Source organism: Falco peregrinus, chromosome 5 (genome assembly GCF_023634155.1).
Source record: "Falco peregrinus isolate bFalPer1 chromosome 5, bFalPer1.pri, whole genome shotgun sequence".
Classification (NCBI taxonomy): domain Eukaryota; kingdom Metazoa; phylum Chordata; class Aves; order Falconiformes; family Falconidae; genus Falco; species Falco peregrinus.
The window spans coordinates 7699777-7719644 of record NC_073725.1 but is presented as its reverse complement, the minus strand read 5'-3'; the positions used below and the strand labels follow the sequence as shown (position 1 = coordinate 7719644).

Here is a 19868-nt window from a genome sequence, read left to right as displayed (position 1 = left end):
TCCTTCATTCAGCCCACACTTTGTCATGTTATAAATGATGATACTGTTGGAAATAAGTGACAAAAGCCTAACTAAAGTAAAAATACATTGCATTCACTCCTCTTCCTTCATCTGCATGGCCAGTCATTCCATCATAGCAGGCAATTAGATTGGTCAAGCATTATTTGCTCTTGGTAAATCCTTGTTGACTTTTCTCAGTTCTTGTCTTGTCCTTTATGTGTTGGAAATTGATTCCAAGAGGATGTGCCTCATGATTTTTCCAAGGACTAAAGTGAAGCCAACCGTTGTATAGTTTCTTAGATCATCCTCACTTTTCTTTAATATGGAGGTAGAATTAACCTTTCTCCAGTCATCATGGATGTCCTGTAGTGTCAGTGTTTTGTCACGAATGATAGCCAGTGGGGTTGCAATCACATAGTCAGCCTTTTCAGTGCCTGTGGTTGTATCCCATGTGGCCCCATGTATTTGAACGCATACTGCTTCTTCAGGTATTCACCAACCTATTACCCACCCCACTCTTAGCCACCTCTTTCCTTCCCAAACTGTACATCCAGAGGTCTTGGAGCAGAATTGGCCTAAAAAGCGAGAGGCAAAAAAGGTATTGAGTGTTGCAGCCTTTTCATCTGTCGTTATCTCCCCTAGTAAGCAACAGACCTACATTTTCTTTGAACCTCTTTTTGCTGCTCTTGTACTTGTAAAATTCCTTCTTGTTACCCTTTAATAAGTCCCCCATTAATTTTAGCTCCAGCTGGGTTTTGTCCTTCCTAGTTCCATTCCTGTTCTCAAACAGTGATTGTGTGCTTGTCTTTTGTTTCCTGTCATTGCCTATATGTGCTCTCCATTTCCACCATTTCCATCTCCATATGTGCTTTTCCCATTTTAGTACATTAAGAAGCTCCTTACTCAGCCAAGCGGACCTCCTGCATACCTTGTCCCTATGCTTTCTCATGTCTTTCTGGGTTAGGTCCCTGTTCTATGACAGACAAAGACCTCCCCACTAGATTAGCCGGTCTGTTCACAAAGATGTTCTTCCCTCTCTTTGCTAGGTAGATCTGTTCTCTTAAGTTGTCTCCTCATCAAATTGGGTGCCAGAAGCAAAACAGTTGAAGCCCAGCTAGTGCCACCAAATATGTAGCCATATGTGGTCTACTGGATCCATCTGCTGCTATCCAGGCTTCTCCCTTTTGCCATAGGATTAAAGAGAAACGCCACTGGCATTCCTGTCCCCTTCACCCTTGCCCAGGAGCCCTACAGTTACTTTTGAACTGAAATGGTTTCACATCACTATGCCATTAGTGTATACATGAATAAGCAGAAGAAAAGTGAGAACATTGGGTGACCCCAAACAGTCTGTCAGCAACACCACAAACTGAGGTTCCATGCAAGCAAGAAACCTCCACAGTTAATGAATCTCCCTGGAAGAGAGTCACCAGTCACTCGCTGTCACACATCACTTTCTTCGGTAGTGCTCTGATATGGTGTCCAACCTGGATTCTTCTTCTGAGGGAGCTTGTTCTTCCCCTCTGCTGCCTGGACTCTGCACCACTGGGCAGCCCTTCTGCCAGAAGTCACAAGCTTTCAGTTTCCACCTTCTTAGGAATGCGTGTCTTCCCACTGCACGTGCCTCACTTGCACCTTCCCTGTCTGTCGCGTAAGCTTTTACACCTTGAAAGGTCCTATCAAGCACCTGTTTGTCACCCCAGTGCAATAAAACACACTTGCCTCTTCTTGCAGCTCCCCTCCTGCAGCTGCAGCAACTACAGCAGAGCAAACATGCCTCCGGGAGGTCACCCTCAGGGGTCCACCTGCACAGAGGTTGCCACAGCACTGCTGGTGACAGCAGGGACGGGGGTGATGTCTTGTAGCAAGTCACCACCATTTGGGTGTTGTCTTCTTATGTGACAGCACGTCTGGGTCTCTCATGTGTCAAGTGCCAAGTTAACCATCTTGCTTCTTTGCACATCCCGCTGGCAGCACTCCTCGGTGCCCTTCCTGAGAGTGCCAGATAAGTCAGGAACTCCACGTGTGTTCACGTGTGAGAACACAGGTTCACAAGGTTTCCCACTTGGCAAGAAACCTCTTGCACTGTCTGTGAGTTCCCATCCTTCGTGAGTGCTGGGTCTGCTGAATGTTTCTGCTCCCCACACGGCATCCTAATGAGTCGAAAGAATGGTGGACGTAGTTTACTCAGCACTGGTCTCGCTTGCCAAATGAGGAGGGACTGAGCTTAGTTTCAGAATCTCCTCAAGTGTGTAGAGCTGTCCAAAAGCATTTTAAGATAAATTTACTGCAGTTCTCATCCATGAAGAAGAAAAAATAGTTTGGGAAATACGGAAATATTTATTACCAAAGTTAGATTTTCTTATTCACTTGTAGGAGATAAACTGGGTTTCAATTTTGTATAATGATTTTAGAATTTGATTACGTTATTTTATAGTAAAATACTCAAATGTTGTCACCTTTCCCTATCTTACAGCTGCACTTGCGTGCAATGGCAATTCAAAATTTATGGTAGATTATTTCTTGCAGTCACTAGCTGTATGTATTAGGAAGAGTCCTTCTGCAGGAACATTGCTTCAATAAAAACATCAGTGCAGATACACTTGTATAGGCCGTGACAGAACTGCAGAATTTGAATGAGATTACTCTTTCAGCAGCTATAAATTGGCCATATAAAATCAATCCCCTCGAGGCTTAAGTGGTCAAAGTGTAAGGCTGAGTAAAATAAGGTGTAAGTATATTAATATAAGAAATGGCAAAAAAAATGTTTAGTGTCTGTAGATTCTAAGTGTGAGGAAAAAGTGTAGGGAAAAAGTGATGCTGCTAGATCTTGAAAAATGCTACTGTTGAATTTCTTTTTATTTATCAATTTCTTTTCCATATATGCTGTATTACTGCAAAGTTTCCTTTTCTTGGCTCTGACTCAGATTCTGATGGAGATTAAGATTACTTGTATCTTTACATCAAGATTTAGTCATTCACTATATTGTTGCTGATCAGTTTCGGATTTTTTTCATTTGAAATGTAATTCACACTCTAATGTTCAACAATCTCCATCAAACAAGATATGATAGAACTGCAAAACTCCTAAGAGAAAGAGGATATTAAAAAGTTACTTTGCCTTCATTTGGATATCTTGAATTCAGTTGCATACTTAAACAAAAAACTGCCTAATACTGTTTGAGACTAAGCTTTAAAGGAATTTTTCCAAAGGAGCGGTGAACTTTCTCTGCAGTATGGCCTTCAAAGTCCAGACTGGATACATTTGTAAACTGGCAAACAAAGGAGATGAAAGAGGAATCCTTACCTGAAGCAGTTCCCATTGCTTAGGCAGAGCATGACGGCTAGATCATAACGCTTCTCCAGGGCCTTAAAATCAAGAATCTTTTTTGAAAAAAAACCATATTGTAAATTACAGTTGATGCATTTTTTTAAACATAACTTGATAAATTTAGTGTAACTGCTTTATACTATGTGAGTTGAAGATAGGCTTTGCTTAAGTATTACATAAGACATTGGGTGGAAGTCCAGTTGGCTGAGCATAGAAGTGGAGATTTTTTGTAGATAGAGCATGATGTGTTGCAAAAATAAATATGCCAAAATATATAGCAGTAATACATCCTTGAGGTATGGTATTAAGTCTCATGAAATACTTGACTTAAAATTTAAAAAAAAAAAAAAGAATTTTTCTGAGGTTTCAAAGGGATTGCTGTGGAAATTACTCTTCCAGAAATGATAATTTTTTTTTCATTTGCTGAGTTTTTTCAGCTATCGCTGTGGTATTGTGTTTGCACAAGCAAAACCAAGCATCTGCTCTGTAAAAGAAATATGGATTGTTAACTTTTCTTGGGTCAGGGTAGACAGATTTTTATTTGACTCTAGAAGAAAAAAGAGTCGTATTAATAAACACTGAAACATTAAAACCAAACCCTATTTCCATGAAATGGCAAAATAATTTAAAATTATTTTATTATATTATAATAATTTTATTATAATATAATAATTATAATAATTACAGTTGGAAGGTGATTGTCTTTTATTTCCAAAAATTTCTCAAGAACAAAGGAATAGGAAAAATTAGAAGATGTCTAAGCATTTCAAAGGTTAGCTTGCCACTTTTACTGTGTATTGTAGAAAGTTGGAGCTCTTTAATGCTAATAATCTCTTAATTGTAGGAGGAGGAACTGGAGGCCCAAATTTCATTTCTACAAGGACAACTAAATGACCTGGAAGCCATGTGCAAATATTGTGCAAAGATGATGAATACACATCTTGGTAAGTGCAGTACCCCGTATTAAGCTACAAATCTTTGCCAAGGCTCTTTTCGTGTTTGTATTAGAACTAAAATAACGTTTATGTAGTATAGTGCATATTATTTTATAAGCCATGAAGAAGACTGAATTGATGCATCCAGTTGTTCTATCAGATGCTTCCACTTTTAAACTTGGGAGTATGGTAGCCACTTGATTATGCTAAAAAAAAAGTAGAGGCATTTTGGCACAGATGCTCTTTCTCTGTTCCTAAGATGTCTTGTATTGTAAGAGACACGCTGGACCTCACAGCATATGACCTTTACACTTCTTAAGGCCGTTTGCAGTTCAACAGTCCCAGAATGATACCTGATGCGTGCAGTGATAGTTGTATAAAATTCATATGCTTTCATTAATTGTAGCGTCTTTACAATCTGTGATCACCTTCAGGATGTAAAAACATGTTACAGTAGGCTGGATGGTTTGTAATATTTGCCCAGACCAGGAGAAATACAGTAAGATAGAAGTCAATACATTGGGAACAGAATCAGCATAGACTCCAGTCTAAAATTCAACTTACATATTGCCAAGACAAATCAGAGAAAGTAAATAAAAAGCTTCAGTCAATTCAGGTGTAAATATGCTTAGCTATGCTTTGACAAAAGCAGCATTTTTAAACTGGGTTGAACTGAACTCTAAAAGTTAGTATATTTAGTTATGTGAAAAAGCGCTGTTAAGAAATCAGGGCACAGCTGCAATAATTTTAAGTTTTATTTATAGCCTGCAACATCTAAGCAAAATAAATTAAACTTGAATATTTCAGTGGGTAGAATTAAGTATATGGATACCTAAGTTTACCAGGTCAAAAAGATCAGATGTGAAAGCCATATTATACTTGTATTTTCATTTTCTTTTATGCGAGTGTTTTAGTAGCCACTGATACGAACCTAGGAAAAACTGTAAATACTGTGTTATTTGAAAGTTTGGAATTGCAGCCTTCAAAAGCCAAGCATAGACCTCTAACCCCAACAGATTTAGTCTGATATATTGCTTCTGTGAGGGTATGTGAGCAATGATGAGACTAGAAGCAAGCAAAGGATATAAATTATAAGCTGCTGAAATGATGGGGAAAAGATTACTGTGTCAAGAAGAAAAGCTGAAGTTTCTTTCTGTTAGGAAAGAAGACAAGGAGTGCTTAGCGGGGGTAGCAGTTCAAGCACAAGCATGAGCATCTCACCAGCTATGGCTCTGGACTAGAGATCAGAATAAACCCAGACAAAGATACGTGAAGTAGTCTGCCTTTTAACACTGGGTCCATGAAATAAAAGCAAAAGATTTGTAATAACATCCCTTCTTTTTTTTTTTTTTTTTGTTACCCTCCCAGGACAGGGAAAGCCATCCCCTTATACAGCTTTGCCTGTGGGGCTTCACTGGGTACATCGTGGCACCCCTGCAGTGCTCTCAGAGCCTTCCAGTCTAGTTTCTTCTAAGCCCTACTCCTCACGATATTCCTACATGTCTTGTCAACAACATGGGCTATTAACTTGGTAAATTTGGGTTACACCAATGCATTTAAATCCTACAGAAATTAACAGTTATGCATGACAAACAGAGCACAAGACAGACTGAGATACCACCAACCTTCACAGCTTCTGCGCTTGTAGCAAACTGATGAGGTAGGGTATCCCCAAATCAGCCAGCAGATGATCCAAAGCAGGAAAAAAACCACCAGGATTCCTGCTGGTCTGATCTGTGCAAAGTCCCTTCTAACCTGAAATCTGTCCATCACCTTCATCCTGGTGATCTGAGCAGCACAAGCCAGCAGGCTGTCCCAGAAAACAGATTCTCTATAGCATCACAGAACACCCTCTGAGCGTGATCTCCAGTGTCCACCCACTGCCTGGGGCTGCGGGGAATGGCAGCAAAATAAAACTCAGAGCATATCTGGTCATTTCTGGGTTAAGGGGCAAGTTAGCAGAGGCTGCTACTGCACCTGGTCTGATTCTCCCCCAGGTTCTCTTACCCGTGAAAATTGCTTCATTTCAGAGACCACAGAGCAGATGATATCGCTCCTCTTGTAACCTGTCAGGACATTAACTTCAAGGATATTACTTTATCCTGTGAGGCTGAATTTTTCTGACTTCATCACCCAGCTTTTGGCTCTTGTAGCATTCTTCATACCAAGGTTGAAAATCCTCATTTAACTTACCTATACACAGTGTAATCTCTCAACACTGCTAGGCGGTACACTTTAAAATTCATTTTATATGGGTTGCTGTTTAGACCCAAGCATTTTTGTGGTCTTCCTTTGAATTCTTCAGGGTTTTCATATGCCTTTTGAAGTGGGTTAGTCAGATCAGGATATGCTGTAGCAGCACTGGACACAGCAAAGTCATTATATAGCAAAGGGAAGGTCATCTCTCTACTTTTATGTGGAGTTCCTCTTTTTAAACATTTTTAACGCAGCATCACATTAGTGTTCCTTGATACAGTGATAGGTTAAAGTGACAATCCACTATGACTTTTAAAATTTGATGAATCACAGCTTTCTAAACAGAGGATTTTATGCTGTAGGTAAAATCAGGAAATGTTTGTTTCCATATTTATGTTACTTGCATTTGATTATATTAAAATTCACTTCTTGTCATTTGGCTTTTTAGCTGAATAATTTAGGTAACTCTGCAATGTACCGCCTTCTCCTACCACTCTTACTGCAGACTTAGCCATCATACATTAAATAGTTGTCTAAATTATTGATAAAAACATATGGATATATAAAATTCAAGGAGCCTTCCAGAACTAATTCCTTTAACAGAGTTAGGCAACATTTTTAAGAATTATCAGTAAGTCAGTTTTTTAGTCTAAGGCCTGCCTTTTGAATTTTATGAAGTTTAAGGTTCTTATTTTTAAAAAACCCACAGTTTTTTAGACTGACATTTTAAACAGCTTTTTTTAGACTATTACTCAACCAAGAGTCTTTTTCCTGTATGGAGTGCATTATATTTGCAGGTCATTTTTTAACAAAACAATATTAATTCGAGCTTATAAAAATGCATATCCAGTGAGCATTACCACAGAATTATTTAATTGGCACTGTAAATCAGAATGTCAAACCATTATGGAATGTTCTTTCTGCGGTTTCCAGTGAGATAATTCAGAATTTTTTGGCTGTCTTCTCTCAGGTTCTTTCCCTTACGAGGGAGATCCTGATGACGGTCAGGTGCAGTTACTTCCTGACAGAGATGACGTGTTGTAGCTGAGAAATTATCAAAGTGACCACAAAGTCATGTATTCTGTTTTGTATCCCTCGTAATTTATAATCTGTTTATATCAAATTCAACTATTATCAAGTATAGTTTTATATGATGTCTTTTAAGAAAATAGTTTTGTTAATTTAAAACATTATTTGGGCCCGATAATGATATTACATTCCCTTACCAACAGCATTGTATTTCTGTAGGTTTCAGTAGATATCTGCTAAGACTGCATTTCCTTTGCATAGAGCATGAGGAAAGACCAGAGGGAAAGAGCGGCAGTTTTTATTCTGTTCATATATTCCAAGATGCTTTCATTAAATGTTTATCTCCTTCCATAAATAAACTACACAGTGTACCACATGGCAACAACATAATTAACTGCTTGTAATATCAGGGGATGTTACCATGGGAATGAATGATGGTTCTGAAATATTACTACTTAGCACTATGTGTAGAAATTAGAAACGGGTTTTTTGATTATTAAAATGGAGGAAAGTCATTCTCTGATCTTTGTCTCCTTCTTAGGGCTGTGCATTAGAAAGAGATTTACTTTTCTTTCCCCTCTCCCTTAACCACTGAAGAACTGCTAAGGTGGAATGCCTTTTAGTGCCTCCAAGGACAAATGCTGAAATTTTTATATGTAAAATGGCCAGACAGGAAAGCAGATTTTAATTCTGTTCCCAGTCTTTTTCACAAGCTTGTCATAGCTTAAAAATAAAATAAAATGGTCCTGTGTTCAGTTTTTCCAGTTAAGTCTGTTCTGCAGCATTGTTTGCAATATAAATGCGGAGCATTACTCAGCTGATAGTGAATAAGTGTAGTTGCCATAGCTGTTTCTGCTCCAGAATCACCACAGATACATTTTCTTCGTTTTACTTTTTCACATACACTAATCTCTTTCAGGAAGTAATGTTGTCCTGGTGCGTTCCGTAATATGGTAATGTTCTCCAGCATTTTTCTTTCTGTGAGGTGCTTTTCTGTTAGTGCGTATAAACACCTCAAGGCTCAATGATGCAAAAAGCCGTAATATACCACTGAAGTATTACAATGTTATAACCTGTCATAATGTTATTTACTTTCTGAAGAATTTTGTTATTTACTTTTTGAAGAATTTTGATTTTTTCCTCCTTTCTTTCACTATGTGGAAAGAAAAGCATCAAGCTAGCAAGTGCATTCAGAAGATTTTCCCTGGTAAATATGACCTCTGTCTGATGTCTTAGAACAGATCATGAATAATTTGTCTAAGAAATATGCACCCAAGCATCACTCAGAGGGCCCCACAGCATCTGCTGGAAGGTTCCTCGCTTGTCCTTCACATTTGACATGGAACTGAGTTTGAGGTGTTAGTTCAACATGAAGTCAGATTCTGGAGGGTCTGAAAGAGCAAAGTTTCATTCTGTCCCAGACTCAAGCCAACACGATGCTGTCAAACAGCAGTTCAAGCAACACCAGTTAATGACACTGCCATCTGACACCGTCTGCTGTTCTAGTATCTTTAGGGTTTGGACGATGTAGGCACTGGCCCAGGACTAAAGCACAGCCTCCTAATAAAAAGTAAATTAAAACCCTGGAGAAGTATCAGTCCTCCATAGGCAAGTAATAGTATAAGAGATTGTGAAGGATGTTTATGAGCTTGCCAATTCTGTTCCAGAGGGAAAAGTGCTGAATTTTAAAATGTCATCTGTTTATAATAGGCAGGAACAAATCCATCACTGTTCTCCAAGACAGAAGAACCTACCATTTGTTTCCAACAGAGACATAGTTTCAGACCTCCAAGTGTGTGAAAGTTTACCAAATAATTACACATGTAGTACAGGAAGTCCTTTTCATGAGAGGCAATTTAAAGGAACATTGGTTCAGTATTAACTTGGATGTGGAGATCTTTATATAGAAACTATTCTTTTTTGATGGGCAATTTACCAGCTTATGAAAGTAGAGAAACTAAGGTCATTCCACACTTGCTTTTGCTTAAGGGCAGCACTATGTAAATGCAGAAGGTTGCTTTCCCAGCTAGCTGAGGTTCAGAAGCAATTTAGTTACTTTCTCACATCACAGAGCCTCAGCTAATAAGCCCTGTGGACTCATAACCAGCTCTGTAAAGAGTTAGCTCACAGGCTTCTGCACAACACCCTAGAAATATGTCCAAAGGTACCCAATTATATAGAAGAAACATAAGTCTGCCTAGTTTTATTAACTTCATCGTCATACTGATACTGCTAAAATTGAGCCAGCTGCTAGAGAGACAATCAGGTGGGTCTCAGAAATACGTTGCTCAATATCCAAGTTTTTAAATCACTTCTTGTCTTGGAGGCAATGTCACAAAAACCTCTCAGCTCTGCCCTACATCTAGTAAGTTTATGCTTAAGCATGCTGGTTCCACTAAGCCAAAGCAAATAAATCCTCTGAGCTACCCATACAGGGCTGGTCACGTTGTCCTTACGGTGCGTTTTCTGCTGTGACATCTGTTATCTGTAATATGTTGCTATGTCCTTCACCAATATTCCAGTACCTCTCTGCCCCTTCAGTGTGTATTATGGAAGGGATGTGGAAAGGTGAAGTTTTCATCCCCCATGCTTCTAAACACCACCAGCATTCTGCCACTGGAATGACGTGTCGGCTCTTGGCTTTCATAGGTAACCTGTAAATAACTGTACATAAATAAAAAAAAATGAAAGCCACTCTTTTGAGAGCTCTTTGGATGGGATCACAGGACATGTCCCTGCCACAGCCATCGGGCAATGCTGGCAGTTGTAAGATTCACTTATACTTAACACTGCCTGACATCTCCCAGATAAATATTATTTGGAAGACGTATTAACCACAGTTCAGAGCCACCTTTTCACTGTGGTTATTGCAGACACCATGAGCAAGGAGGGAAAAATATAAAAACAGAGGAATAAAGACTTACAGGATGTAGTTGCTAGTATAATTTTAGTTGCTGGGTGAAATAGCACCTTTAAAGGCTTAATTAGACTGACTTCATCCATCCCTCTTTTAACGGTTGATGCAGTTGTTACAAGGGTGCATTTCATTATAATGATCATTTGCAGTGGGGGAGGGAGAGGATAGAGTTGACTTAGTGACTTAATTGCTCATTATTTAGGGGCTGATATATTTTCCAGTATAGATCTGGATGCAGTGCTTGTTAAATGTATGCAAGATAGTACTGAGTTCTTGTTGTATGTATCATGTGATGAGATGAAAGGTTGCAACACTTTTGTAAGGATAGAATGAAATGGACACTCTTCTGCTGCCATGGGTTGAAATGAAATCCTTTAGATTTGTTAAGGAAGTAACTGCATTAAATGAGTTCTTTTATGCTTGGGACATAAATAAAATAATCTATAGTTTATAAACCCAGTGTGATTAGAAATGCTGTAAGTTAAAAGAGCCACATCAAACACAGCCCCATGAGTCTTAAGGGGATTTCTCCTTTGGTTAAGAATAACGATGTAAAACAGCATATAGAAACAGCTTATAAATAAAGAATATTAACAAATTTATTAAACCGAATACAGGAATGGTTACTGGGAAACAAGTATTGGTTGTATAGCAAGACTTTCAGACTCTCACTTCTGGTCTCACTTCATATATATTTGCAGGAAGAATAAAAGTGTAATTCGTCATGCCTCATGAATTTTAACCATCTTTTTGTCCCTTGAGGGTAACTCTTAAGGTCACAAAAACACACCGTTCAACTGATACAGAGCTACTTTCTTTCTACAACAGTTGTGCCAATCCTGAAAGTACAGCTCTGGTAGGCACCTACAGATACTTCCATCCCAGTAGTCTGGATGAAAAAGGAGAAAATTAGAATAATGAAGCTTATGCACCCCATCATTACCTAATTAAAAGCTTTCCCTGCAACTTTGAGTGAATTCCTGTCAGAATGTTTACTTCCATTGGCCTCTTGCTTCCTTCTATTTGTGTGGGGAACATCTCCCTGCCACTGACAGCCACTGACAATCCGCCCTTTCCTTCCCAGCATCTCCTAGACATTTGTTTCCCTTCTGATGTCAACTTTAGAGGAGTAAAACCTTGGCAGAAGCTAAATTCTGGCATGACTGAATTGTTAATTTCCCCATTATTTCCATAAATACATGGACATAAGGTATATGTTAAGTATAATTTGCCTATCATATGTAAATTAGAGTTCATAGTTAAGAGTTGGTCATGTCTTTGAGCAAGGGATAGGCAAAATGTCTTCATGACCCTGCCAGACTCATTTTCTGTATGTCTGCAATTCTGTGCATTGCTATGAGTTGATGGTTGGTGACCTTTTACCATGTATTTCTGTGATGTCACAAGCAGTACCGCACATTAAATGTGGATAAAGTATTGGTGCTCCACATGACACATGAATCAGAAGAATATACTGTATAAATATATAATTTATATTAAAAAACTATTTTAAAGAATGCAATACTTCACAAAGAATTTAATACTTCAGATTTTTAAGATCCTTAAATTCTTTAACAAATGTTGCTAAGTGATGCTTTTAATATAATGCATAATTGTTACAATAAGTTGACATTCACAATAAGATAGATAAATGAAAGTTAGGCAACAGTGGTGTTGCCTTTGTCAACACGTAGATCACAAACTATTGTTTTAGAAGGAATTTTAACTCCTCTCATTTGTATTTTTAATGCTGGAAAGAAAATGCTGTATTTGGAAGCATCCTGAGCTGCATTATTAAACAGCGATATCACTATGTTGCAGTGTCGTCTTTCTAGAAGGGCCCCAAACCACTGTTAAGTTCTAGATTTTCTGTCCAGTGTTAAGGAAGGGGCATGTTTTCCTGCTCAATCAGATCCAGGTCAGCTTGGAAAGAAGTACTTGTTGTGAAAATGGAGAGAAATTGATTATCAGAAGCTAAATTCCCAGTCCATCCTTCCAGCCCTCAAATGTTAGTGAAAAAGCAGCCTTGCTTTCGCTAGTATACTGTGCAGAAAATGTTGTAAGCATTTTCTGTAAACTCTGCTTTCATCAAAACGATCATACAAAAGGACTGGAATATAAGTCCCGAGAGTTGACTGTGCCTTGACATCAATGGGAACCTTGGGATTTTTTTTCTTTCCATTTTTTGGAAAAACAGGGAGATGAAGTAATACACTCAGTTCTTCCCTTACTGCTGCCCGCCTTGGCAATGAGAAGGTACTTTGGCAGAGTTTGAGTTGTCTTCTCAGCAGTGGAAAGCAAGGATGAAAAAAGTCAATTTAACATGATTCTGGCACCGTTGATGGTTCGCAAGTCATTGATCAGGAACTGGTAGTAGAAAGGCAGTGTTCATAATAAAGCTTGCAGCTATTTTGAGTTAGCTCCTCTCAGCAGGAGTCATCTTCCTGGAAAGGCCCCACAGGGACCAGCTTAAAAACAGAAATCATTAGGAGAGGGATGCACTGCAAAAAGGCAGCTGCACAGGAGAAAACAAAGAACCTAAGAGAACAAGGACGTTAAAGTTATTCCCAAGTTAAGTTTTCTCCACCTCCATCTAATTTTGTGTCAGTATAAAATGAGGTCCATGTTGTGCCTTCATCCTGCAGGGCTGTAGCTCTACCTATCTCCGACTTCTCTGGTGGAAGGGAAGGGATGCAGGTGTGTCTTCCAGATGAATGGGCATGAAGGGATGCCTGAGAGGTCCTTGTCCACAGCAGGCTGGCTTTCCCACTCATTTAACCAGCTCTGGGTGGGTTTCTTGCAAAATCGGTATTGACTGCATGCAAATTTTTCAGTGAAGGTTAGTTTACTTAATAAGCCTCTGAAATAATTAGGCCAGGGCAAACAGCTTTTCCACATTCGGAGGGGAAAGTTTTCAACAGCCCCTTTCCCTGTCAAGGGAACTCAGCAGTGACTACGCACACCATCATGCAATGTGTAGCAGTTCAGTCATCAAAGAGCATAAGCCTTCTCTAATTTTCCTACTAGGAGCTGCTGTAGGTTATTTTCCTCTTTCATCTCTGTACAGGGGATGATTGCATGTCTTCAGTTTAAATTTTAGAAATTAAGTTAGGGAGAGGAAATAGAAATCCTGATTTTTTTTAAAAAAACTACTTCTACAGTGAGTTTGCATGTGATCTTATCTACAATTTGTAATAACTGTAAGGGCAAGAAATGAAAAATACATTTCATCTTAATTTTTAGCTGCTTTGACTGTTGCTAGCCAAATCACTACTTGATGCATTGTTTTTCTATTATTTTGTAGAAAAGAAGAACAAGAACACAGTCATTTGTATGTTACTGCTCTGTAGTTATAGTTAGCTTTAAAATATATCAAGGCAGCTGATCATAGGCTCGCTGTGGAAGTAGTTACTTATTTATTGATCTAGTATCTGTCAAACTTAAATGAATGTCCTCATTTGACAAGAAGTACCCAAGATTAATTCTAAACAATTACATAAAAAGCATCCCTTGGGTTGTGAGTCTTGTTGGAGAGCAGCTACAATAGTGGGAAACATTGCTGACTTATGAAGGGAACAACTGGTTGTACAGCTGCAGTATTTCTGAGACTTAGTCAAGAGTACAGTCAGGGTATGACAGTTCATTTTGTGAAACTTGGAGGTTTGTAAGTACTACGTTGAAACAAATCTAGAATCACGTAATAGCTGTCTGGGATCTCCTACATCTCACAACAGTGTGCTGACCATCAGGTGACAGTTTGCAAAATTCACCTTTTGTTTTCTTCTGGTAAGAGCTTCATTGAAGCAGAAATATTTTCTTTTTCTGCAAAAGGCATTCGGCATCCGCTGAACAAAATCTTAATGAAAGAAAAAAACAAAAAAAGATAGCCAGAAATATTTGACCTTAGCCTAAGTCTTCTAAGTACTGTAGGATTTTGTTAACCTTTGAATGACAACAGCTATCCCAATAAGGTATTTATAGCATAGAATCAAACTGGACTCAGTTTTGAATAATCTAGAAATCATATAATCAGTTTGTTTGATTCATTTTATCGGTTTATTCATTTATCCTGCCATGTTTTACACATAGGAAGGTGTTTTGAGTTCCTAATTGACATCTACAGGTGTTTTTTAAAAGTTAGTTGTTATTTTATGGAAAAAAAAAATAAAGCTTTGAGGTGCTGATACAGGGCATCAGATAAGGAAATAATCAATATATGGCAAATTCATTTTTATACATAAAGCACTTCTTAATATACAGTAACATCTCCTATGAAGGAAGAATAATTAAATGATACATCTCAGCTTAATGTAACAGTCCTTCAGCTGAACAATATTGTATCAAATGTGCTTCCTAGCACTTTTAACGGAGGTGGTGTTTTTAAAGGTATTTATAGTTACAAGGGCATCTTGTAAGATACAGAAGGGTAAAATAAAAAGCTTCAGTTTGCACTTGAGAGCTTTAGTTTCCCAGTTCATCTCAGCAACTGACTGCCCTGTGAGGTCCCCCCAGAAGTGGGAAGAGGCTTGGCTGGAAGTCCCTCAGGTGGGGGCTGCTGAGCCCTGGCACAGCTGTTGACAGCAGTGCAGCTGCGGAGGGACGCCCCAAGTTGTTTGCCATCCCCCCTTGTCTTCCCACCTCTGCTTCCAGTTCACGTGGGTTGCAAAGGGTGGTCCCAGCAGCAGGATGTGATCAGGGAGGCACTCGTGCAAAATCGCATTGCCCGTATGCCTGTTTTCTAAGGAATTTTTGTTTAATTCATCTCTACTCATTAGGCAGGGAAAAAGAACGAGCACTTAACAAATTTGGGTTCCATACATATAATTTATTTGGTAGATAATAAACTTTGTATTCAAAAGGGATGAGGGTAGTAGATTAGAAGCCATGTGCAGTTTAAGGGCATGTTTAAGAAGAAGAATTATCCATTGCCAATTCTACAGGGAAACCTTAATTCTCTTTCATTGTACTAGAGAAAGACATCCCAATGTATGCCTTATGTCACACTGTTCCTTCCTGGGGGGGGAGAGTGGCTCATTACAGTGATTTGCATCTTGGGGCATTTTTCTAGGTTAAGTGGAGCCCAAATTTTGAGCCCACAATTGTGTCTGAGAGCAAACTCCAAGTGTAAATTTTTCCAAAAACACATTTTAGTGTTCTTAACTGATTAAAAATAATAGACCCTGTATAGCCAAGACACGTCGTGCTGTACTTTAAAAATACTGCAAATTGAAGGAAAAATGTGAGAAATTCAACAGCTCAGTATTAGGAAATTTTGCTGTATTTCCAACCTTTTCTCTCTAAATCTTTTTTCCTCTGAAACAAGTATCAAAATCCAGCATTAATATTGCTAAAGTAAATATGTGACGTGAACATTTTTAACTAACTTTTACTGCTAGCTAACTATCATAGTTCCGTTCTAAGTTCTTAGAAATTTCTCAGTGTACTGGTTCTTCAAACATAGTTACAGTTTTTTGGCTTACAGGGTTTTGTAGCAATGATAGTTTCTTGTTCGTTTTTTTAAATACTGTCTTATAAAACATCTCTAAAGAACAGAAATAATAGTAGATTCCACACATCACATGGAATGCCTTTCAGCTTTTGTTCTCTTGCTCTTATTTTCCTGATATCTTAGATTTCTCTCATTTAGTCTTCACATTGGAGGGTTTTTTTGAATTATTTTCTTGGTCCATCTGCAGAGTCAGTATGCATACCTTAATGTATGGTTTTAATGTCTGTGGGGATCAAATTATAAAAATGCTTTTCTTTCTAATGCTGAGAAATGGAAAAGACAGTTGAATTCAGTTATTCAGACTGTGATTAAGCATTGCTTTCCCACCTATGAAGACCCTGGACTTCTGCTGTTTCAAGTTCTGAACCTGTTAGAAGTAGGAAACAATGCATTGTTAAACAGTAGAAATTAGGATCTAAAGTATTATTTTATAAGTAAATCTTCATATCTTTTATTTACCAAATTGAGAGACTAGACAATTTAGAATGTAAAGTGTAAAAAAGCAAATAAAATGCCAAATTAATTATGCTTTCTCTTAATTCGTGATGCTACATATTTGCAGAAAGACCTAGTTTATTATTTCTAGCCTTCAGAATGCAGCGTCTTTCTGATGTAAAATTTATACTAGGTGTTGTTCAGTTGTACTACATTTGACTTCATTGCTGCAAGACACTGCTGCTGTAATACGGTAAATAATGAGTGCTAAATAATGTAAACATGGATCTCCTGGTTCAGATAGGCTGCTCATGCAAAGCTGAGTTATCTTACCCCCACTTGCTCAACCTTGGTCACACCACCTTTCATGGACTCTTGTCATCCATTGCCTTTCGTGGCTGTAGCCTCTTTTATTCCTTCTACTTTTCAAATTGTTTCTTTAGCGGTTCATTTAGTGCTTAGGCTTGGATCCTTTCTCCTCTTTGCCCTTTCCATTCTTCATTTATACCCATTACTGATTTCTGGCCCCACTCCATTTCAAACTTCTGTGTTTACATGTGGGTTTTAAATCCACCTCTCTGCTTTTAATCTTCCTTCTTGTTCAGTGTTCCACACCTCATTCTTCTGCTATTTATTCTGTAAACACAAAACCTACACCGTACTGCTCAGTACTTTTGCTTGAATCATGTGTCAAAGTTGGCAGCGTCACTGTATTTGTCCTTGTCAGCATCATCTGTGACAACAGCTTTGGCTTTTCACTGGTTCAGGCCCTGAACATGTAGAATGTTTTTAAAAACAAATGCAATGCAGCTGTGGATGAATGGGACAAAGCTCTAATTCTGAAGCGACTGGGATACAGATATTCATGAGCAGCAGAGTTGTTCCAAGTTGAGTGTCGCTAAGGGGGTTGGGCTCGGTTCTGTGTATGTAAGACAGGAGTGGCACGAAAGAGTACGCTGTCATTTTCAGTTGGCGGATACCATCTCATTCTGTAAATATGTCACGAGGATTTAAAGAGGGGGAAGGCAGGAGCCAGGAGGCTGGAGAAGGACCTGACATAGTTTTTTTAAGAGTCCACAGAGCTATTAGGGCTATAGTTCTCTGGGCTGGTTTGGACTGCAGCATTGCTTGGGATTTCCCTGACGCAGGGAAGACCACCACAGCTCCAGCTCTGATGTGTTAGCCAGCCTCCAGCCCTGACTCCTGCAAACACCATACACCAGAGTATCGAAATGCGTCCTTGGAGGCCAGCACTAGAGGTATAGAAGGCAGGAGTCTTCTGAACTGATGCTACTGCACTGCTCTTTCTGTCAAGTATGTTTTGCTCGGCCCTGGGTCTTTTACCTAAAAGAAGGTATTGGAAAGGGAATAAAACTTTCTGTCTTTTTAGAAAGAGGAGCGTTCTAGCATGTGCAGTGGCCACAGGATCAAGATGAAGATTGCTGTGCTCCTACCCTAACCCTTTCTGTGAGCTGCTGCAGATTTCTGTGAATGTTCTTGAGTGCTTTCCAAGGCATTTGCAGATTCAAAGTAGTACGTAACTCCATTAGCCACGGAGGCTGATGTTTTCTTCTAGGGGTGGCCAGCAGCAGCCTGAGTCCATTGGTACACTGGGGCAGGAGAAGTCCCACAGCAGCACAGCGTTGCTGGAGGCCTCCTGGCAGCAGGGCCAGGCTTGGGCTGGCCTCACCTCCACAGCTAATAAAGTTGTCAGCCTCTAGGTCTCTGTGCGAAATTGTGTTTGCAGGTCACAGGATTTTGTTTTGAGAGCGTAAGTCAGCAGTAAATTGGCAGCACGTTAGAGATTATTCAGGGAATTTTCTCTCTACCTTTTTTTTCTTTTGATGTTGCAGGAAATATTCAGGAAGTCATATTACAAGAACACCTGGAGAAAGAAGATGAAATTCTAGTTTCCTTGGCTGGTTTGAAGCAGGTATAACTATTGCTTAGCTTAACCTTGCACTCTTCAGTGCCATTAATCCTTTCTTTTTTTTTTTTTCTCCTTCTTTATTCTTTTTGTATACTGCTCTTTTGTCATACAGCTATTTTACTAATACTAATGCATCAAGCATTGTGGTGTGCTTTCATTTAAGGAGGTAAAGCTCAGCTATAAAGAGTTCAAATTACTTGCACAGTATTTGCTTCCTGAAAAGATCTGGAGGCCTTGAACCAGAACTGAGACACTGAGTTCTGGACTCAAGTCACACTCGTTTTTCGTAATGCAAACTGTACATGCTAGGCAATAATCGTGCCTATGTCCCCATTATTTAAATGTGATGACACTTGAATGTCATTGAATTAAAAGAAAAAAAAAAAAAGAAAATGCTGCCGAGCATCTGTAGCTCTGGTGATACTTCCCCCTACTCCCTCAAAATATATTTTATGAGAAACAATCCCCCTACTCCCTCAAAATATATTTTATGAGAAAGAATGTGGCATATGTTAAACCTATAACGAGGTAGGGAATAATCTTAACAGTTTCATTGTCTTTAGATTTCTTGGATAGTTGTTTTCCAGACTCTGATACAACCACATTTCACTGAAATTTGTATTTTTGACCAATATAGATATGAATATTGACTTGCTTCCTATCTCTTCAAAGCAAATGCTTTGGGGAAATGGTGCATGAAAGCATGCTGCACAGAACTTCGGAGAATTCCTCCAGATTTCCAACTTACATTCTTCCCCCTCCCATTCAACAACAGATCAAGGATATCCTGAAAGGTTCGTTGCGTTTCAACCAGAGCCAGCTGGAAGCTGAAGAAAATGAGCAAATCACTATAGCTGATGATCATTACTGTTCCAACAGTCAGAACAAGGGGACAGGTGATGTCCTAAAGGGACCTGTTATGACAAAGCAACAGTTCATCTCAGGACAACAGGTAAGATAAAAACATCTCAGACAGGGCATTGATGGAATTAGTCTTACATTTTTTGGACACTTCCTTTAGCACGTCCAGACATTACATGGGAAGACACCATCATTCCTGGTAGGTATGGAGACATGGTTAAAAGTGTCTCTCTAGCTACTGTCCTACTCCAATTAATTATATTTATTGTAGCCTTACGCTCCACACACAGATACTTAAGTCCAAGTGTTACGCAGTGTTTGGGGGAGTTCTTTCAGATTGTTGAATCACAGAATCACAGATTAATTCCCTACAAAAAAGATGTAAAAACTGGAGGTGAATGTTCCCTTTTCAAATGTTCCCATATGATTATTCTCATTGTCCTTGTCCTCCAGAATCCCATTATGTAATAGCTGGTGAGCTGCATTGCAGTGTATTCATGGCCAGTGCCAGAAAGGAAACAGTGAGGAGGCTGCTTTTACCTTCTACTTCATTGTATTGACTTTCTCCTTGAATCAGTAAACAGTGTTTTCACATACAAAGCATACAGTCAGCGGGCACGTTCGTACAGAGAGAGAAAGATTTTTTTCCGTTCATGTTAAAATGTCCTTCTCTGTCTAAGTCTTAGTCTGACTCAAATGTGGTCTTAAGTACTTTTGTATATGCA

The 19868-nt window shown here is 38.9% G+C and overlaps 1 protein-coding gene across 4 annotated transcripts in view; it reads left to right on the top strand.

Annotated features, from left to right (window-relative positions):
* TBC1D5 (TBC1 domain family member 5) overlaps nt 1-19868 on the top strand; it is a 326048-nt gene that overhangs the window by 297006 nt on the left and 9174 nt on the right. For all 4 annotated transcript variants that reach the window (XM_055806534.1, XM_055806535.1, XM_055806536.1 and 1 more), the window contains 3 exons: nt 4176-4275; nt 18206-18285; nt 19058-19234. In XM_055806534.1, coding sequence (XP_055662509.1) covers nt 4176-4275; nt 18206-18285; nt 19058-19234 — 357 coding nt within the window. The remainder of the gene's footprint in view (nt 1-4175; nt 4276-18205; nt 18286-19057; nt 19235-19868) is intronic.